The sequence below is a fragment of the Cynocephalus volans genome, chromosome 8 (genome assembly GCF_027409185.1).
Source record: "Cynocephalus volans isolate mCynVol1 chromosome 8, mCynVol1.pri, whole genome shotgun sequence".
NCBI classification, from domain to species: domain Eukaryota; kingdom Metazoa; phylum Chordata; class Mammalia; order Dermoptera; family Cynocephalidae; genus Cynocephalus; species Cynocephalus volans.
Window position 1 is genome coordinate 128500532 of NC_084467.1, and position 16117 is coordinate 128516648.

Genomic DNA, 16117 nt, shown 5'->3' on the forward strand with positions numbered 1-16117 from the left:
CCTCCCGTCAGTAAAGTGGTAGGGGCCAGCGACGAAGCCGCCGGAGTGAGGCGAGCGCGTTGCAGCCAATGAGGTGCCAGGAACAAAAACAGTGACCAATGAGTTGCTGGGATGGTCTGGGCGTCCGACCAATCACGAAGCCTCGCACCCGGATATGGTTGCTGGCTTTTGCAACCTAGTTCCGGAAAAGTGTGAGGAGCTCTCCCTGTGGGGCGGGACTGCAGGCGGAGGTGGGGTGGGCGTGTGTTCGATTCGGTGTCTCCCACGTGCGTTTGCCGTGTAAGGGCCACCCCTTTGGGTTTTGACTTGGGGAACAAATCAATGGGATTGTTTGTCAGTGGAAAGAATTCTCACTACAGTGTCCCGGAGCCTGCGTGTGGGTAAGCCTCTCAGATGGTACCTCATAGGCAGTAGAGTCTTGAGGACACAGCTCGGGCAAGTGGGAACATGAATCTCTTACCAAAAAGCTCCAAGGAGTTCGGCTCCGTTGACTATTGGGAAAAGTTCTTCCAGCAGCGAGGAAAGAAAGCTTTCGAATGGTATGGAACCTACCTGGAACTTTGTGGGGTGCTACACAAATACATCAAGCCCAGGGAAAGGGTAAGGAGCGCGGCCTGTGTGTGCTTGGGAGGGTGGGAACTGGTAACAATAATATTGCATTCTAGTAGACAGTGACAAGAGTGGGAGCTCTAACTGGACGTGTTTGGGGGATTTCCTACGTCGTTCCAGCGAAAAGACAATTTTAAAATATTCTTTTAAAGGTTTTCATATAACAGACCTCCCGCCCCAGCTCATCTTTGAATTAATAACCCTATTTGGAAGAGTGATTTCTTTAGTAGTCCAGCCTGGGTATCGCCTCCTGAAATTGGGCCTCTCTGTCGCCGTGCATCCCTGTGGAACAGGCAGCACCTTCTTTGATGTATGAATCTGTTTATGAAATAGTTGTTCAGTGCTCACCGAGTTCCAGGCACTGTGCTCAGCCCTTAAGCTACTAGAACATTAAGACATAAACCCTGCACGCATTCCAGAAGTGAAAGTGATAAGTACAATAATAGAAGGTTTGGTAGATGTGGGATTGTGCTGGAGGTAGGGAAGGAGGAAGGGTAGAAAACTAACGTTTGTGCAGGAAGCTTTATGTGCCAGGCCTTATGATGGGGGGGGGGGTGGGTGTGTGTGTGTGTGTGTGTGTGTGTGTGTGCGCGCGTGTGTGTGTGTGTGTGCGCGCGCGCGCGCGCAATCTTTTAGTTCTTATCATAAACTCAGGTGAGTAGTTCTGCACTCATTTTTACAGATGAGGAAACTGAGGCTCTGAGAGCCAGTTTTTTGCCCAGGATCATACATGTAGTAAATGGTCACATGGGGACTTAGGCCAGACTCCAAAGCTTTATGCACTTCTCATTAGACCATGCCTTTCCAGGGATACTGACAAAGAAGCAGAATTTTGAAGGATGAATGGGAGATTGCTCCACAGAAAGGGAGAAAACAATATGTATTTTAGGTATGGCTTCAGAAAATAGCTAAATATCATGAGGTGGAATCTGTGATGGAAGTAAAATTTGAATCCTCACAAAATACAGTTCATTGTTTGATGGAGCCAAAGGCATGAGTGTGATTGAGGAAATAGTTATGCAAGGGCTAGGTTTTCAACAGTAAAACAAGAGATTTCATAAGTACTGTGTTTGGATTCTTTAACTTTCTATTTCTGAGTAGTAAATGCTTGGTTTCAGAGAAAAAAACAACCACAATTAGTTTGTTTCTGCAATACAAAGAAGCCCATTCTCACATAAACTGTATTGTAGCTGAAGGTGGTTTTTCACTTGTGCATTCCTCTAATTCTTAGTGTTTCATGATGGAGCCTAGCGTCAATCTGTAATCTTGCTCTGTCCTGACAATGGCATCTCCACCTTCTGAAACCATATAGCAGCAGCCAAGATGAGACATGATTCCTTGAAGTATCTGAAGCACATTTCTTTGCCTTGATCTCCGTATTGTGTGATTTTTTTTTTCCCCAGGTGCTGGTGATTGGCTGTGGCAACTCAGAACTGAGTGAGCAGCTATACGATGTGGGCTATCAGGATCTAGTGAACATCGACATCAGCGAGGTCGTCATCAAGCAAATGAAGGAACGCAATGCCAGCCGACGGCCCCAGATGAGCTTCTTGAAAATGGACATGATGCAGATGGAGTTTCCTGATGCCTCATTTCAGGTGGTGTTGGACAAGGGCACCCTGGACGCTGTCCTGACAGATGAGGAGGAGAAGACCCTGCAACAAGTGGACAGGATGCTGGCTGAGGTTGGCCGTGTCCTGCAGGTGGGCGGTCGCTACCTCTGCATCTCCCTGGCTCAGGCTCACATCCTGAAGAAAGCAGTGGGTCACTTCTCTCGGGAGGGGTGGATGGTGAGGGTGCACCAAGTTGCCAACAGCCAGGACCGGGTGTTGGAAGCAGAGCCTCGGTTCTCCCTGCCTGTCTTTGCCTTCATCATGACCAAGTTCAGGCCAGTCCCTGGCTCTGCCCTTCAGATCTTTGAGCTGTGTGCTCATGAGCAGGGCAAGCCCATGCGGCTGGAGAGTGCTGAGCATCTGGCCGAGGCGGTACGGGAGCGGCAGCAGTATGCCTGGCTGTGTAGCCAGCTGTGCCGCAAGGCTGGGCTGGGGAGTGTGTCTCTGGACTTGTGCGATGGGGAAACGGGGGAGCCACGCTACACCCTCCACGTGGTGGACAGCCCCACTGTGAAACCATCGCGGGACAGTCATTTTGCCATTTTCATCAGTGAGTTGGGATTGCTCCCTCTATTCCCTGGAGGGCTGGCTTACAGGGGCTGGGGCTGGGGCTTGGGCTTTAGTGAATGGGTATGTCTTGGCTGTTTTTATCTTGCAGCGGGTAGTACTTCCAGGAGTTAGACTAGCCAAGCCATGATGAAGGGGGAGAACAGCTCTCCAGCAACCTGCTTAGATTTGAGGCTTATTTCTTCTCCTCTTCTATTGCAAAGTCTTGATGAAGTGTGAGAATGAGGATGGTAGGGAGAAGAGAGAATAGAGATAAATTTAGGCAGGTCACACCTTGCATAGAGATGTAATATTGTAGCATGGAGTAATGGAAGCAACACTGGACTAGCTGGCCTGAGACTTGGGTTCTAGTCCCAGCTCTGTAGCCAGTGAGCTGTGGGACCTGGGGAAATCACTGTGCTTCTCTGCAGAATGTAGAGAAGCAGTACAGAGTGGCATCTTAAAAACTGAGCTCTGGAACCAAACAATGTGGGTTCCAGTCCTGGCTGGATGTGATATTGGACAAGTTACTTTTGTTTCTGTGCCTCAGTTTTCTCATCTATAAAAGGGGCTCATAATTCTTTTATGTAGTTGTGAGAAGTGTAAAAGCTCTTAGAAATAGTGCCTGGCATGTAATAAGTGCTTTAAAAATGCTCAACATTATTATTGAAAGGAGTAAATGATACCAGATCTACCTTAATAAGGATCAAAAGAGATAGTATGAGGAAATGCTTTCAAAAGTAGAAAATTATAGAGAAATGGAAAGTGTCGTGGTCATGCTGATATTTTGTTTCCTGATGACTAGGCCATTTTTCCAAGTTTTCTGTAATCCTGACTGTCCACCTGCAGGAAGGAATAGTGCAGTGGATACAAGCATGAGTTGGAGCTAGACTGCTTCAGCTTGAGTCCCAGCTTTGCCCTGTACTAGCTGCATGGACTTGGGCAAATAAAATAAATTCTGTGCCTTAATTTCCTCATTTGTAAAAATGGGAATAAAGATACTACCTGCATCTTGGGCTATTGTGAGGATTCCATTAATTTATATTTGTAAACTACTTGGAATCATGCCTGGCATATAATGAATGTTGGCACTATTGCTCTTTCTCCCTCCCCCACCGACATGCCCCATACTTCTTATCTACCCTTGGTTCTGCCTCATGTCTTATGGGCTGCTTATGGGTTGCTTTGCTCTGGGCATTGTGCACTGGGGAATTGATAGCCCCTCAGTGGGTCACAGGATGCTGGTCCTGGGCAGGGGCCAGCTCTCTGCCATATGGGACATACTGATTTTGGGCTTGAACACTCTTCCCAGGACTCCTTGTAACCAAGTCCCTCTTTCTAGTCCCTCAGGGCCGGGAGACTGAGTGGCTTTTTGGTATGGAGGAGGGCCGGAAACAGCTGGCAGCCAGTGCAGGCTTCAGGAGGCTAATCACAGTGGCCCTTCACCGAGGTCAGCAGTATGAAGGCATGGACAGCATCCAGGCCGAGCTGTCAGCCCGAGTCATGGAGCTGGCCCCAGCTGGGATGCCCACCCAGCAGCAGGTAAGAAAGCTTTGGCAGTAGCTTTCACGGATTTCTAAAGTCTTATTAGTAGCCAGGAAGGCAGAGTGAGCCTTTTAAGGATCTAGGACTAGAGTCTGTGACCCTAGTTTGACCCTGGAAGGGTGTCAGCTGCTAAGACTTAAGTGGGCAGAAAAATACTTTCTCTTGCCCCAGATAGTGAGAGGAAGGCAAGCACTTGACCTTAATAAGAATCATAGTTACGGCAATGGGCATGCTGCCAGTATGGATCTGGCCTTCACACCTTGGGCACAAGGGGTGACAATCAGCTTTATATCTCATGAATATTCATAACCAATTAAAAAAAAAAGAGTGATAGTGGCATTTGTGTCTAGGAGGCCCTCAGGTTCCACAGAAACGGCATGAAGAAAATGCTCTATACCTTGCAGGTTCCAGCTCTTCATATTGCAGATTGCTCCGACTGTGTGTTTCTCCTTCCACACTTTTGAACAAGACTTCCATGACCATTTTCCTTCTCAGAGCTGTCGTTATCTGAGGGTCTAAATGAGAAAGGATTAAAACAGCTGAGCACAATTTTCATGATATTAGCATTGCTGGTCTGGTGTTTTACTGGGAAGGAAACTGAAAGTTTTTGCCAAAGTGGTGATATGGTATTACCATTTGACACTGTCTTGTGCCATCCTGGTCACCATGGATAATTGACAGGTGACTATATTGCAAGAACTGTATGGAAAGGAGTTTATCCTTCTTGACAGGTGGGAAAGCCAAGGTACCTGGAGGCCTGGTGCAATAGTAACAGATCTGGAGAAAAAAAAAAAAAAAACCCAGGCTCCCAGGTTCCCGGCTTGTGGTTCTGCCCACTAGACTGACTTGTATTTACAGATGAATGTGTGTTTGATTCTTCCTGGCAGGTTTTGGGGTTGGTGTCCATCAGAGAGACTTATTTCAGGGAGGCCCATATCCTCTGGGGGGCTTCACAAATTACAGTGCCTGTATCTGCAAGATCAGGAGTTACTGGTGATTATTAAATACTCTTATGGTATTTTTAAAAAATATATGTAAAGAAGCGGGGTGTGGGAAGGGTGCTGGAAAAGTTTAGGGGGAAAATGTATTTTTTTCTCCTAAGATTTAGAAAATGGGAAAAGAAGACAACTGGGGAAAGGGAGAAATTTCTCCAAATTTGGAGTGGTTGTTTGCCCCCTGGATTTCGTTATCTTTATCATTGTCCACATTCCTTCTCTCTTAATTACAGCCCCTTCCTGAGGGTTTTCTCTAGCTGTCATTATCCTGGACTGCTGAGAGTTCTTTTAGAGGTTACTGATGAGAAACTCATATTTTTCTCGGGGAGAATGAACTGCATCTCACTTGTGGTTTGGGAGATCTTTTAGGTGTTTAGTTGATCTTCAAAAGATGAATTAAACCTTTTGAGATCTAGTAAAAGGCCCAGAAAAGCCCTTTTGACATGGCAAGTCTTTGCAGTCGTTGCTGTCCAGAGCCTTGGTATAGGGATTTCTCATGTACACACAAACGGAAGGGATTATAACTTTTCATGTTTCTTAATTGAGCTGGTGTCTTGACCACATCTCTGATCATACCTTCAGGTGCCTTTTCTGTCTGTGGGTGGGGACATCGGGGTCCGGACTGTTCAGCATCGAGACTGCAGCCCCTTGAGTGGCGACTTTGTCATCGAGGATGTGCAAGGGGATGACAAACGATACTTTCGGCGGCTGATCTTCCTGAGCAACAGGAATGTGGTGCAGTCAGAAGCCAGGTTGCTGAAGGATGCGTGTCACAGAGGTGAGGCATCATAGGCACTGTGGTAGAACATTGCATGGACTCTCGATTTGGGCTTGTTAGAAAGACCTGGGAGTGTGGCTGAGATGTAGGACAGACCTAGGTACCTGTGACCAGAGACACATGGCTCTGTGGGTTTTCCTTTCTTACCATGTGGGCTCTCAGGGTATGAGTAGTGATAAGCAGAATAAAGGTGTATGTTGTATTCTTGAGCAAAGCCTGGCTCTGAGATGATAAGCAGCAGGGGTGGTGAAACCAAATTATGTGATAATCACTTTAATGACTTCAGTTTAAAGGGATCTGTTTTACAAGTTCCTCCATATATGTCATATATTAATTTCAGTAGGTCACTGTGAGGTTAGCCAGAAACATGGAGGTTGCTGGTGAGCCCTGCCCTACTCCGTAGTGTGAGGCACTATCACCTGTTTCGGAGGATTTTACAGTGGATGGATGCTTTAGAGACCATGTGGTCCAGCGCTGTTCAGTAGAACTGTCTGGTGAAGGAAATGTTTAATCTCTGAGCTGTCCAGTATGGTAGCCAGTAGCCATACGTGGCTGCTGAGCACTTGGAATGTGGCTGGTGTGATTGAGTGGATTAGTCTGATTCTGTTGCTTATAACAGAAATACCCCAAACTGGGTAATTTATAAAGAAACAATATTTATTGCTTATAGTTTTGGAGTCTGGGAAGTCCAAAGTACAGGGAACACATCTGGTGTCAGCCTTGTTTGTGGGTAAAACTCTTCACAGCAAAGCAGGATGTCACATGGTGGATGGCAGAAACAGAGAGAGCAGCTCATGAGCTCCTTTTTTAAAGCCTTCAGAACCACGCTCATGACCACCATTACACCATCAATGGATTAATCCATTTACTTGGGCATGGTCCTCACAATCTAATCACCTCTTCAAGGCCCCATCTTTTAATTACCATAATAGGATTTCCCACCCTCTAACACTGTCACATTGGGGGTTAAGTTTCAAATACATGGACATTGGGGGATACAATTCAATCCACAGCACTGAGGAACTAAATTTTTAATTTTAGTTAATTCTAATTAATTTGAATTTAAATGATCATAGGTGGCTAGTGGGTACAGTATTGGACAGTGTATATCTAGACCTTCTCATCTAGAATCCCTTCTAAGTCGTCTCTCAGATGCTGCTCAGAAACTCCCACTGCTGGGGAAATCAATAGTTTGTTTTACCTGTTTTTTGTTTTGTTTTATTTTTACTGGATATGTATGTTTGTATTGTAAAAGCAACACTTATTGTGATCAATTTAAAAATCAAATATATAGAGTAAAATGTGAATGCTCTTCCTCTCCCCTGCTCCAGTACAGCTTCCCTTTTGAGGCACAGAAATATCAGGAATGGAAGCTGAAATTGAGTCTCTCAATTCACAGTTTTTCCCTTTGCCTGACGATGCTGTCCCATAGCAAGGTCATCTGGAAGAGGCTAGAGAGAAAATTCAGGCTCTTGAGGTTATGGATATGCTCTGAGCCCAGGATCAAGTTATTCTCAGCAGAATGTTTTTATCCTGCAGGATTTCCCCTGGCCAAGCACACTCATGGTTATTGGGTGCTGCCCTATTGTTTGGTCAGGTCGGTTTACTTTTTTCTCAGTAAAACCTCAGTAAAATTGCTTAGGAGAACATTTTGCCCCCTCCGGTTTGGGTTTCACGTTTTTTCACCATTGTCAAGTTCCTTGCCTTCTTCATAGCACTTTATTCCCTTGGGAGGAATGTTCTCCCTCATGGAAGTATTGGTGAGCGAGATGGAGAGTATGCTAAACAGTGATTTAACATCTCAGTACCTGATGCTGCAGTGGAATGCATCCGGTCCCTCTGACAGTACAGAACCATCTGCTTAGTGTGATATCCTGGAGCCGTTGAGGGAGGAGGTAGAGGGAAAGTAGAGGGGCCTTTTATAGGATTTCTCTCCTGTGAACACTTGTGATTTCCTTGTTCAGCAGATGGTGGGTAGTACTGTCTGTGTGGGACAGTAGAAAAATGATAGGCATTGGAGACAGGCAGTCCTAGGGTCACATCCTGTCTGCACCATGTACTGGTTTTGTGCCTATTTATTTAACTCTTCAGATTCTCAGTTTTCCCATCTGCCAGGAATTGGAATGACAGGGTTGTTAGAAGAGCTAAAAGGGTAAAAGTGCTGGTACAGTAGTTGGTAGAGAGAAGGTCATTAGTAACTTTACTTCCTTCTCTAAAAGAATTGAGTAAATTTTTCTTTTGTTAGTGGCCTTTCATTTCTCAGAGGAGAGGAACTAGGGTTGGCTCCTCAGCTGAGTTTTCTCAGGTTTTTGAATGTTCTTTGCCACTTCCTTTTTCTAACTTCCTGGTATTCAATGTGTATGTTAGACATTTAATAATTTTCTGGGTAGGGAGGAGGGGAGACCCTAATTTGTAACATTTGCCAATTTCTGTGGTATAAATACTTCCACCATGGCCAGTTTCAAGCTATCAACAAACATGATGTCAACCAGTTTGCAAAATTCTTGCATATTTATCAATTGGCTCTTTTGAGTCTGTTTAAGCCAGTTGCAGTGCAATGCTGCTGCCTGCTTTCCAAGGACTAGTTTACTAAGCATAGGACTTCATTAGTCTGTATCTCTCATTTAGCCCAGAAGAAGAGGAAAAAGGACAGGAAGAAGCAGCGGTCTGCTGATACTCCTGAGGACTTCCCTGCAGCCCCCGGGCAGTCCATTGATAAGAGTTATCTGTGCTGTGAACACCACAAAGCCATGATTGCTGGCCTTGCCCTGCTGAGAAACCCGGAGCTGCTCCTAGGTGAGAGACGCCACTGCCTTCCACAGGAGGAAGCATGTAAGACTACAGAGTTAACCAATCAGTGCCAGCTGCCTTGTACTTTAACAACAGTGATTACAAACTGACAAATACTCATATATTCATATTTTTCTTCATCCCAACCATCTTCTAACTTAATGAGCAGCCAAGTAACTTTTACCTCAGACTCAACCTGTAATCTCGAAGTTGTGTTGAAATAAATTTTGTTGCTTCTATTCATTTTTTTAAAAAATTAAGGTATTCAGTATATTCAATGAGGTATGTAAGTACACAGATTTTAAGTTGTTTAGCTTGTTGAATTTTTGCATATATATATACCTGTATAACTAGAAGGTACATTTTATTTATTTATTTTTCTTGGCGGCTGACTAGCACTGGGATCAAACCTTGGACCTTGGTGTTCTCGGCACCACTCTCTGACCAACTGAGCTAACCAGCCAGGCCCTAAGTGGTACATTTTAAATATATCTCCAATGCCTTTGCACTTTAGGAGAAGTTCTGGCGTTTCTGTAATGTGCTATTTGAACACTAGATGCAATCTATCTTGACTTTTTACTTTAAATAAATCTATGTTATAGTTAGTGCAATCACAGCCTTATCACTGACAACAGGATTAAATCTGACCACATTAGCAAAAATGTTCATGTTTCTTTCTATGGTTGTAATTGTCTTCACCCGAAGTTCCTGAGTATGCCTTCTTGAAATACCCTATCCTTTTGTCCCATCTTTGTGTTGATGTATGTCTCTAGAATCTCAGTTCTTAGATTAATCCTCAGGATCTGTCTCCTTTTGGTGATTCTTTTGTTTCTTGTCTTCTTTCAATTACCCTGTGGTTGCTGTGGTTTCTCTGTGCTTAGGGCTAGGATTTGGGCCTTTGTTTTCCTGTGATTTATGGAAATTGGATGGATTGTCCTTGAGTGGTTGGGGTGCCTGAGAGGACAGTGGGGCCTTTTGAGTTGAGAGCTGGGCAGGGGGCATACCACCTATACTGCCTTGTGATCAGGAGCAAGGTTCCTTGGCCATTGTCCCTCCATTTCCTAGAGGGGATCTAATAGCTTTTATGGTGAGTACTCCTGATACCATGTCAGCAGAGTGCTTTGGGATCTTTAAGGAACCATAATAATAACACACTGGCTCATCTGCTGGATCTTGTATTCATGAAGCTGGGGTTGAGTTTTCAGTTGTCAAAGTGACTTTTAAATTTCTGGAATGAGACAGGGAGGCCAGGTCCCTAAATTTTGCATCTCTGGTCATAGCTAACAATCTGACTTTTCTTTTGCCCTCCCTGAGGCTGGTATAAAACTTACCAGTGAGTAGATGACAAAGTGATCCTCTCCTCTTTTCTTACAGAGACCCCACTGGCATTGTTGGTGGTAGGCCTGGGTGGGGGCAGCCTCCCCCTCTTTGTCCACGATCACTTCCCAAAGTCCTACATCGATGCTGTGGAGATTGACCCCTCCATGCTGGAAGTGGCCACCCAGTGGTTTGGCTTCTCCCAGAGTGACCGGATGAAGGTCCACATTGCAGACGGCCTGGACTATATCAGCAGACTGGCTGGAGGAGAAGGTACTCCTGTTGAAGCATTTCATAACTTTGAAGGGGTGTCGAAGGAAGATTGATCCAAGGTTGTCAGGCCTGCAAGGGCCTGTAGAATTTTTCTCTAAGAGGGTAGCATCAGTGCGACTTCCTCATCATCCCAAGAAACCTGAAGTCTAGCTGGTGAAGAAAAGGAGGAGAAAAGGTAGGGTGTGTGTAGGGAGGTGTTTCTCGTATATTTTTCAGCTGGAGGTGAAGCCAGAAATAGAGCAAAACAGCATTCATGCAGATTGGTGGTTCACAACCTCAGGGTACATTTGGTAACATGTGCAGACATTTTTTGGTTGTCACAAATCAGGGAGATGCTACTGGCATCTAGTGTGCAGAGGCCAGGGCTGCTACTAAACATTCCACATATACAAGACAGCCACCAATGACAAAGAATTGTCTAGCTCAGAGTATCAGTAGTGTTGAGACTGAGAAACGCTGACACAGATGCTACTTGGTGGGAATTTTGATAGCCTTCCTGCTACTGGAATTAAGGTTCCATTTTGCCCTAATAATTTATACCCCAGACTTAGGACAACAGGCATATTATTTTCTGTCAAATTCTAGACAGTAGCTCCCCTCATACTTCTGCAACTTTACATGTAGGTTCCTCATGACTTTGGTACTTTCTGGAGCTTGAGTTTCTCAGAGAAGTCCGTTAGGTTGGGTCAGTTTGCTGGGGAGCTTGGGCTGCCCTTCCCTGGTCTGCTCATTCCATAGCAGATACTGTACTCTGGTTCTCACTGGATTAGAATATCTTCAGTAAGGACGTGGCAAACCAGGGTGCTTGGGGTGAGTATTTTAGTGTTGGCATGAACAGATGCTGCTTTAATTTTAATTGCAAATTGAATTTAACCATATTAGAGCTTCACAGATTCCCCCTTAGAGGCTGGGGCCAGCTGGGAGCCCAGGGCCTGTTTGGGCTAACGTGTGAAGCATTTGCAGCAGTGCCGGGCACATGGTAGGCATTCAATTCATGATGGTGCTGCTGCTGCTATTATCTGTAGATTAGTTCTTAATGGCCCTGCCCATCTTTTTTAAACACTACCATGTTTCAGATTATTGGAGGGCTCAAGGCTGAAAAGGTAGGCCATCATTTTCCTTGGACTTTGATGAGCCAACATTTTTTCTTCTCTCCTGCTGAAGAAACCAAAATCAGACCTGTGCTATGAATGGTGATAGGCATGCAGTAGTCCTAATTACTTACTAATAACTGAATACTCACTACCATAGTCTCAAAATTTGCTAAAAACATGTCAGTGGCATTGCCGGCCTACCCCTTGAGAAAACTATTCAACATTACAGTGAGGAGCAGATCTGATCTATCATCAGTTCTTTCTCACCCAGTTAGCAAAATCATTTCTTTCTTGAGCCAGCTACTGTTAATGTAACTAGAAAGATACACTAACTCAAATTTCAGAACATTTCTTCCTATGAGGCAACATGTGCTGTTTCCAGAGTTAAGTTAAAGTTACCATTTACTGGGTCAGCCCTTAAAGGCCCAGGCAGCTGCTTCATCTAGATCAGTGGTTCTCAACTCTGACTGTGTTTAGAATTACCTGCGGAGCTTAAGAAAAATACCAGACGCTTCCCATCTCCCCTCCCATCTGCTTCCCACCACCCCAAGGTTTTTTGACTCAGTTTAGTTGGTCAGGAATATAGCCCACATTCTCTAAGTATTTAGAAGCTTCCCGAGGTGATTCTAATGTTTTATTGGGGTTGAAAACCACTGGTATAGATGGACTCTTAACCAAGTAATATTCATTCTAGAGTGGACCTCATTAATGTATGTGCATATGCAGCATGCTTTTAAATGTGGAGGAAGGCCCCTTCTTTACCCACTATGAACTCTGACAAGGACTCCCCTGGATCATGACATCAGTGCCCTCAAGGGCAAACCACCTCTGTGTCATCCCCTGCCCTCCACTGGTCACAGAGGTATAGTGTAGGAATATAAATGGTGTTACTTAATCAAGCAAAGACAAGGACTTGTTTGCTTCTGTTCTGCAGCAGAGCCTCGCTATGATGTCATAATGTTTGATGTAGACAGTAAGGACCCAACACTGGGAATGAGTTGTCCACCCCCAGCATTTGTGGACCAACCTTTTCTGCAGAAGGTCAAAAGCATCTTGACTCCTGAAGGTATGGAGAACAAAAGGTTGGAGAGGGAGGAGGAAAGGGTCCTTTAAAAAACTTTTATCTTTTTAATGAAAAATGCACTTAAGTGTATAGTTTGGTCAGTTACCCCAAATTAAATACATCGATTTGCTATCACCATAAACAACATTTCCAGGACCCCAGAAGTCCACCTCTTACCCCCTCTCAATGATTTCTCCTCCTCCCAACTATCTTAACTTCTGTCAGCATGGCTTAGTTTTGCTTGTTTTTGTTTTTTATATAAATGGAATAATATGGAATGTACTCTTTAGGTGACTGTTTTCTTTCACTCAACATGATGCTTGTGAGATTCATCTACAGTGTTGTGTTTACGTTGTTCATTTTTATTGCTGTGTAATATCATGTGACTATAGCACGATCCATTATCCATTCTACTGTAGGCATTTAGGTTGTTTCCTTTTGGGGGCTATTATAAGTAGTGTTGCCATTAATGTTGTAGTATATGCCTTTTGGTGAAATATGAGGGTACTTCAAAAAGTTCGTGGAAGAATGGAATTAAAAGATAATAGGAATCTTTCCGTGAATTTTTTGAAGACCCTTTGTATGTTGAGACCTACAGGTCTCTTGGGTATATACAAAGGGTTATAATTGCTGGATCATAGGTTATGTGTATGTTGGGCTTTTGTAGATGCTGCCACACAGTTTTACAAAGTGGTTGTCATATTCATACTCCTACCAGCATGGTGATCCTAGCTATCACTTTGAATGCTTCCCATATGCCCTGGACTAGGCACTATGTTATTTAATTTTCATAGCAGCTCATTTTCAGATGAGAATACTGAGGCTGAGAGATTTGCCAAGGTAACTCAAGGTAACAGTTGGGGCTCCAACCCAGATCCTTGTCCATTGAAACCTAGAACTCTTAATCCCTATGTTCACAGCCTCCTAGGTGTTTTGATTTGGTGTAAGGTACTAGGGTGAACTGGGTTGATTTAGAACCTTAATTGCTAAGCCAAGGTAATCTTGGCCCTCTCGTTGTTTAAAAAATACTCCATGATGTATATGTCAGGAATGTAACATCCCTGTAGAGTTGGTAAATTCTACTCTCTTGGGAATATTAATTACTTCTTTCTCAAAGCAATTCTTTGGGAACCTGGGGCATAGAGAATGGTAAAATAATGTGTTAGCACAGAAGAGCAAGAAATAAGGCTAAGTTTACTTATGTGGTCACATATTCTTCATGCATTTCTTTTTGCCTTTATATCCTGTGTGTTCTCTGCAAACTCACTGTTGCCAGAGGGGCATTTTCTTAGTCCACAGCCTCCTTGGTGATGTGAGGTCATTCAGACTCTTCTCTTCCCACCCTGCAGGTGTTTTTATCCTCAACCTCGTGTGCCGAGACTTGGAGCTAAAGGACTCAGTGCTGGCCAGGCTCAAGGCGGTGTTCCCTCTCCTGTACGTACGGCGAATTGAGGGTGAAGTGAACGAGATCCTTTTCTGTCAGCTACGCCCTGAGCAGAAACTAGCCACACCAGAGCTCCTGGAAACAGCCCAGGCCTTGGAGCAGACCTTGAGAAAGCCTGGGAGGGGTTGGGATGACACGTATGTCCTGTCTGATATGCTCAAGACTGTGAAGATTGTGTGATTGCTGAGTTCAGGCAGTCCTCTCAGCTTCCTGTCCAGACTGACCTTGGACCCCTGGCCTTCCAGAAACTGGAGAAATACAATGCACAATACTTTTTAAGCCTCGTATTTTCTTTTTTGTACTCAGATACATGTGATCTCCAGCTTGGTGAGGTTGCCTGAAGATCTGGGAAAATAAAGTCTTTCCCATCCTGTCCTCTTCAGTACCATTTGGGTTGATTGTCTTTGCTTCCACCATGTCCTTGAGTAGGATTTCTTGCTGGAGCCCCTAGCACACACTGCATGCCTTAACAAGTCTGCTTCAAGCTCCTTAGGACTGAAGACAATCAAATTTCATTATATCTGTGCTTTACTGGTTTGCTTTTGCTTTATCTGTTCTGTAGGCATGATCTCAAGCAAGACAGCAGAGCACTCTGCCCAAGGACTGTAAGCAATACAATCTCCACAGATGTGAGACAGCATTTATTCTGTCTCCCTGCACATGTAACCTGTGGCTAAAATGGTCCCAGTTTTTAGGAATCTGCTAACTGACTCCACTGTTTAACAGCTTTCCTTGACTACCAGACCTTGTAGCCTAAAGCCATTTGTTTGTTCTGTTATCAGTGGAGGGAGTGTATGTAGCTGGCCCCATGACTGTGTATGTCAGAGACCTGCATACTAAAGTCTCCGGTATTCATTACTCACAGCATCTATTGAGTCAGCTACCTGCCAGACTGCTTTACTTGGTAAAGAGCTATGGAAGTAAAGATGTTTAAGAATGGCCCAAAAACATGGCTTAGTAATAAAAGTGGATATGTTCCAGGTATTCTTCTAAGTGGTTTACATACATTGTCTCATTTAATCTGAGATAAAAGTTAAACCCAAACTACATCTAAACCCAAGTCTCACTTAAGCCAGAAGCATCAGTCTTATCCATTTATTGAGACCAGTGTTTTGAAAATTGGCTTGAGTTTTCTCTCTCCTAGTTATATCAAGGCTGACTTAATAAGCAGTGCCATGGAAAATAGGTACTGTCACCATTCACCCTTGGCTTATTTTTCCACAGGCCCTTTAAAGTAGACTCTGACTTCTTGAGATAAAGTATTTCAAAGTTAGGTTGTCATCCTTAGAAAATGTGTCAGTCCCTTAAGAAGTGTGAGTATAGTTTTTAGATCTCCATTAGAAATAATTTTGGTGCTCTTTCTTCAGGAGAGGGTATTAACCTGGAATCATGTAAAGAGAAGTTATCCCTCTTGTCATGTCCCTGTGCCCCAAAAGGCCTCAGCTTGGCAAATGCTCTTTTTTAATCTATAAGCTCATGCAGTGTTAGGATAGGTTATAGAGGCACAGGGTCAGAGGGTCTTGTTTTCCTGTCGTGCGGTCACATCACCCTTTAGTGCTATGTGGAGTGTAGAGCACTTGGGTGGCACAGCCAAGCTAGGGAATTATCAGAATGATGAGGTCTCAACTATGTCTTAGGAATGGTCCAAGGAATTAGGCATGTTTAGTGGCATGTTTATAGGCTTACTTCCCACTTTGGGAGGTGGGAAGGGGCACTAAGTGGTGATGATTGCTGTCTTAAAATTTTTGAAAGACTAAATATGAGGTTGGTTTTATGCACCTCTGAAGGCTGAAGAAAGACCAATGGGTAGAAGTTACAGATGGGCAGTTTTCAGCTTAATTTCCTACAAAGAGGAAATTTGTGCCAGTGGAGACCAGAATGTTCACTTGGTGGCTTGGTGGCTACAGACTGATTCTCCCTGGGTTGTGAGAAGAGGATTTTGTGCATATAGACAGAGCCACTGGCCTGTATCCCGTCTTTTCCACTGGAGAGCTGTTATCTTTTGCATTAATGACAAGCCAATGGGTCTTTATGAGAATTTTGGCTAACT

General features: G+C 44.2%; 1 protein-coding gene across 1 annotated transcript; it reads left to right on the plus strand.

The window, feature by feature from the left end:
* The first annotated feature begins 224 nt into the window (after positions 1–224).
* On the plus strand, positions 225–14341 carry METTL13 (methyltransferase 13, eEF1A N-terminus and K55). The gene is made up of 8 exons (XM_063105398.1): positions 225–600; positions 2013–2772; positions 4111–4310; positions 5891–6086; positions 8715–8882; positions 10251–10466; positions 12495–12626; positions 13973–14341. Exons 1-8 carry the CDS (start codon positions 448–450, stop codon positions 14245–14247), a joined length of 2100 nt encoding a protein of 699 aa, XP_062961468.1. The 5' UTR covers positions 225–447; the 3' UTR covers positions 14248–14341.
* The last annotated feature ends 1776 nt before the right edge of the window (positions 14342–16117 follow it).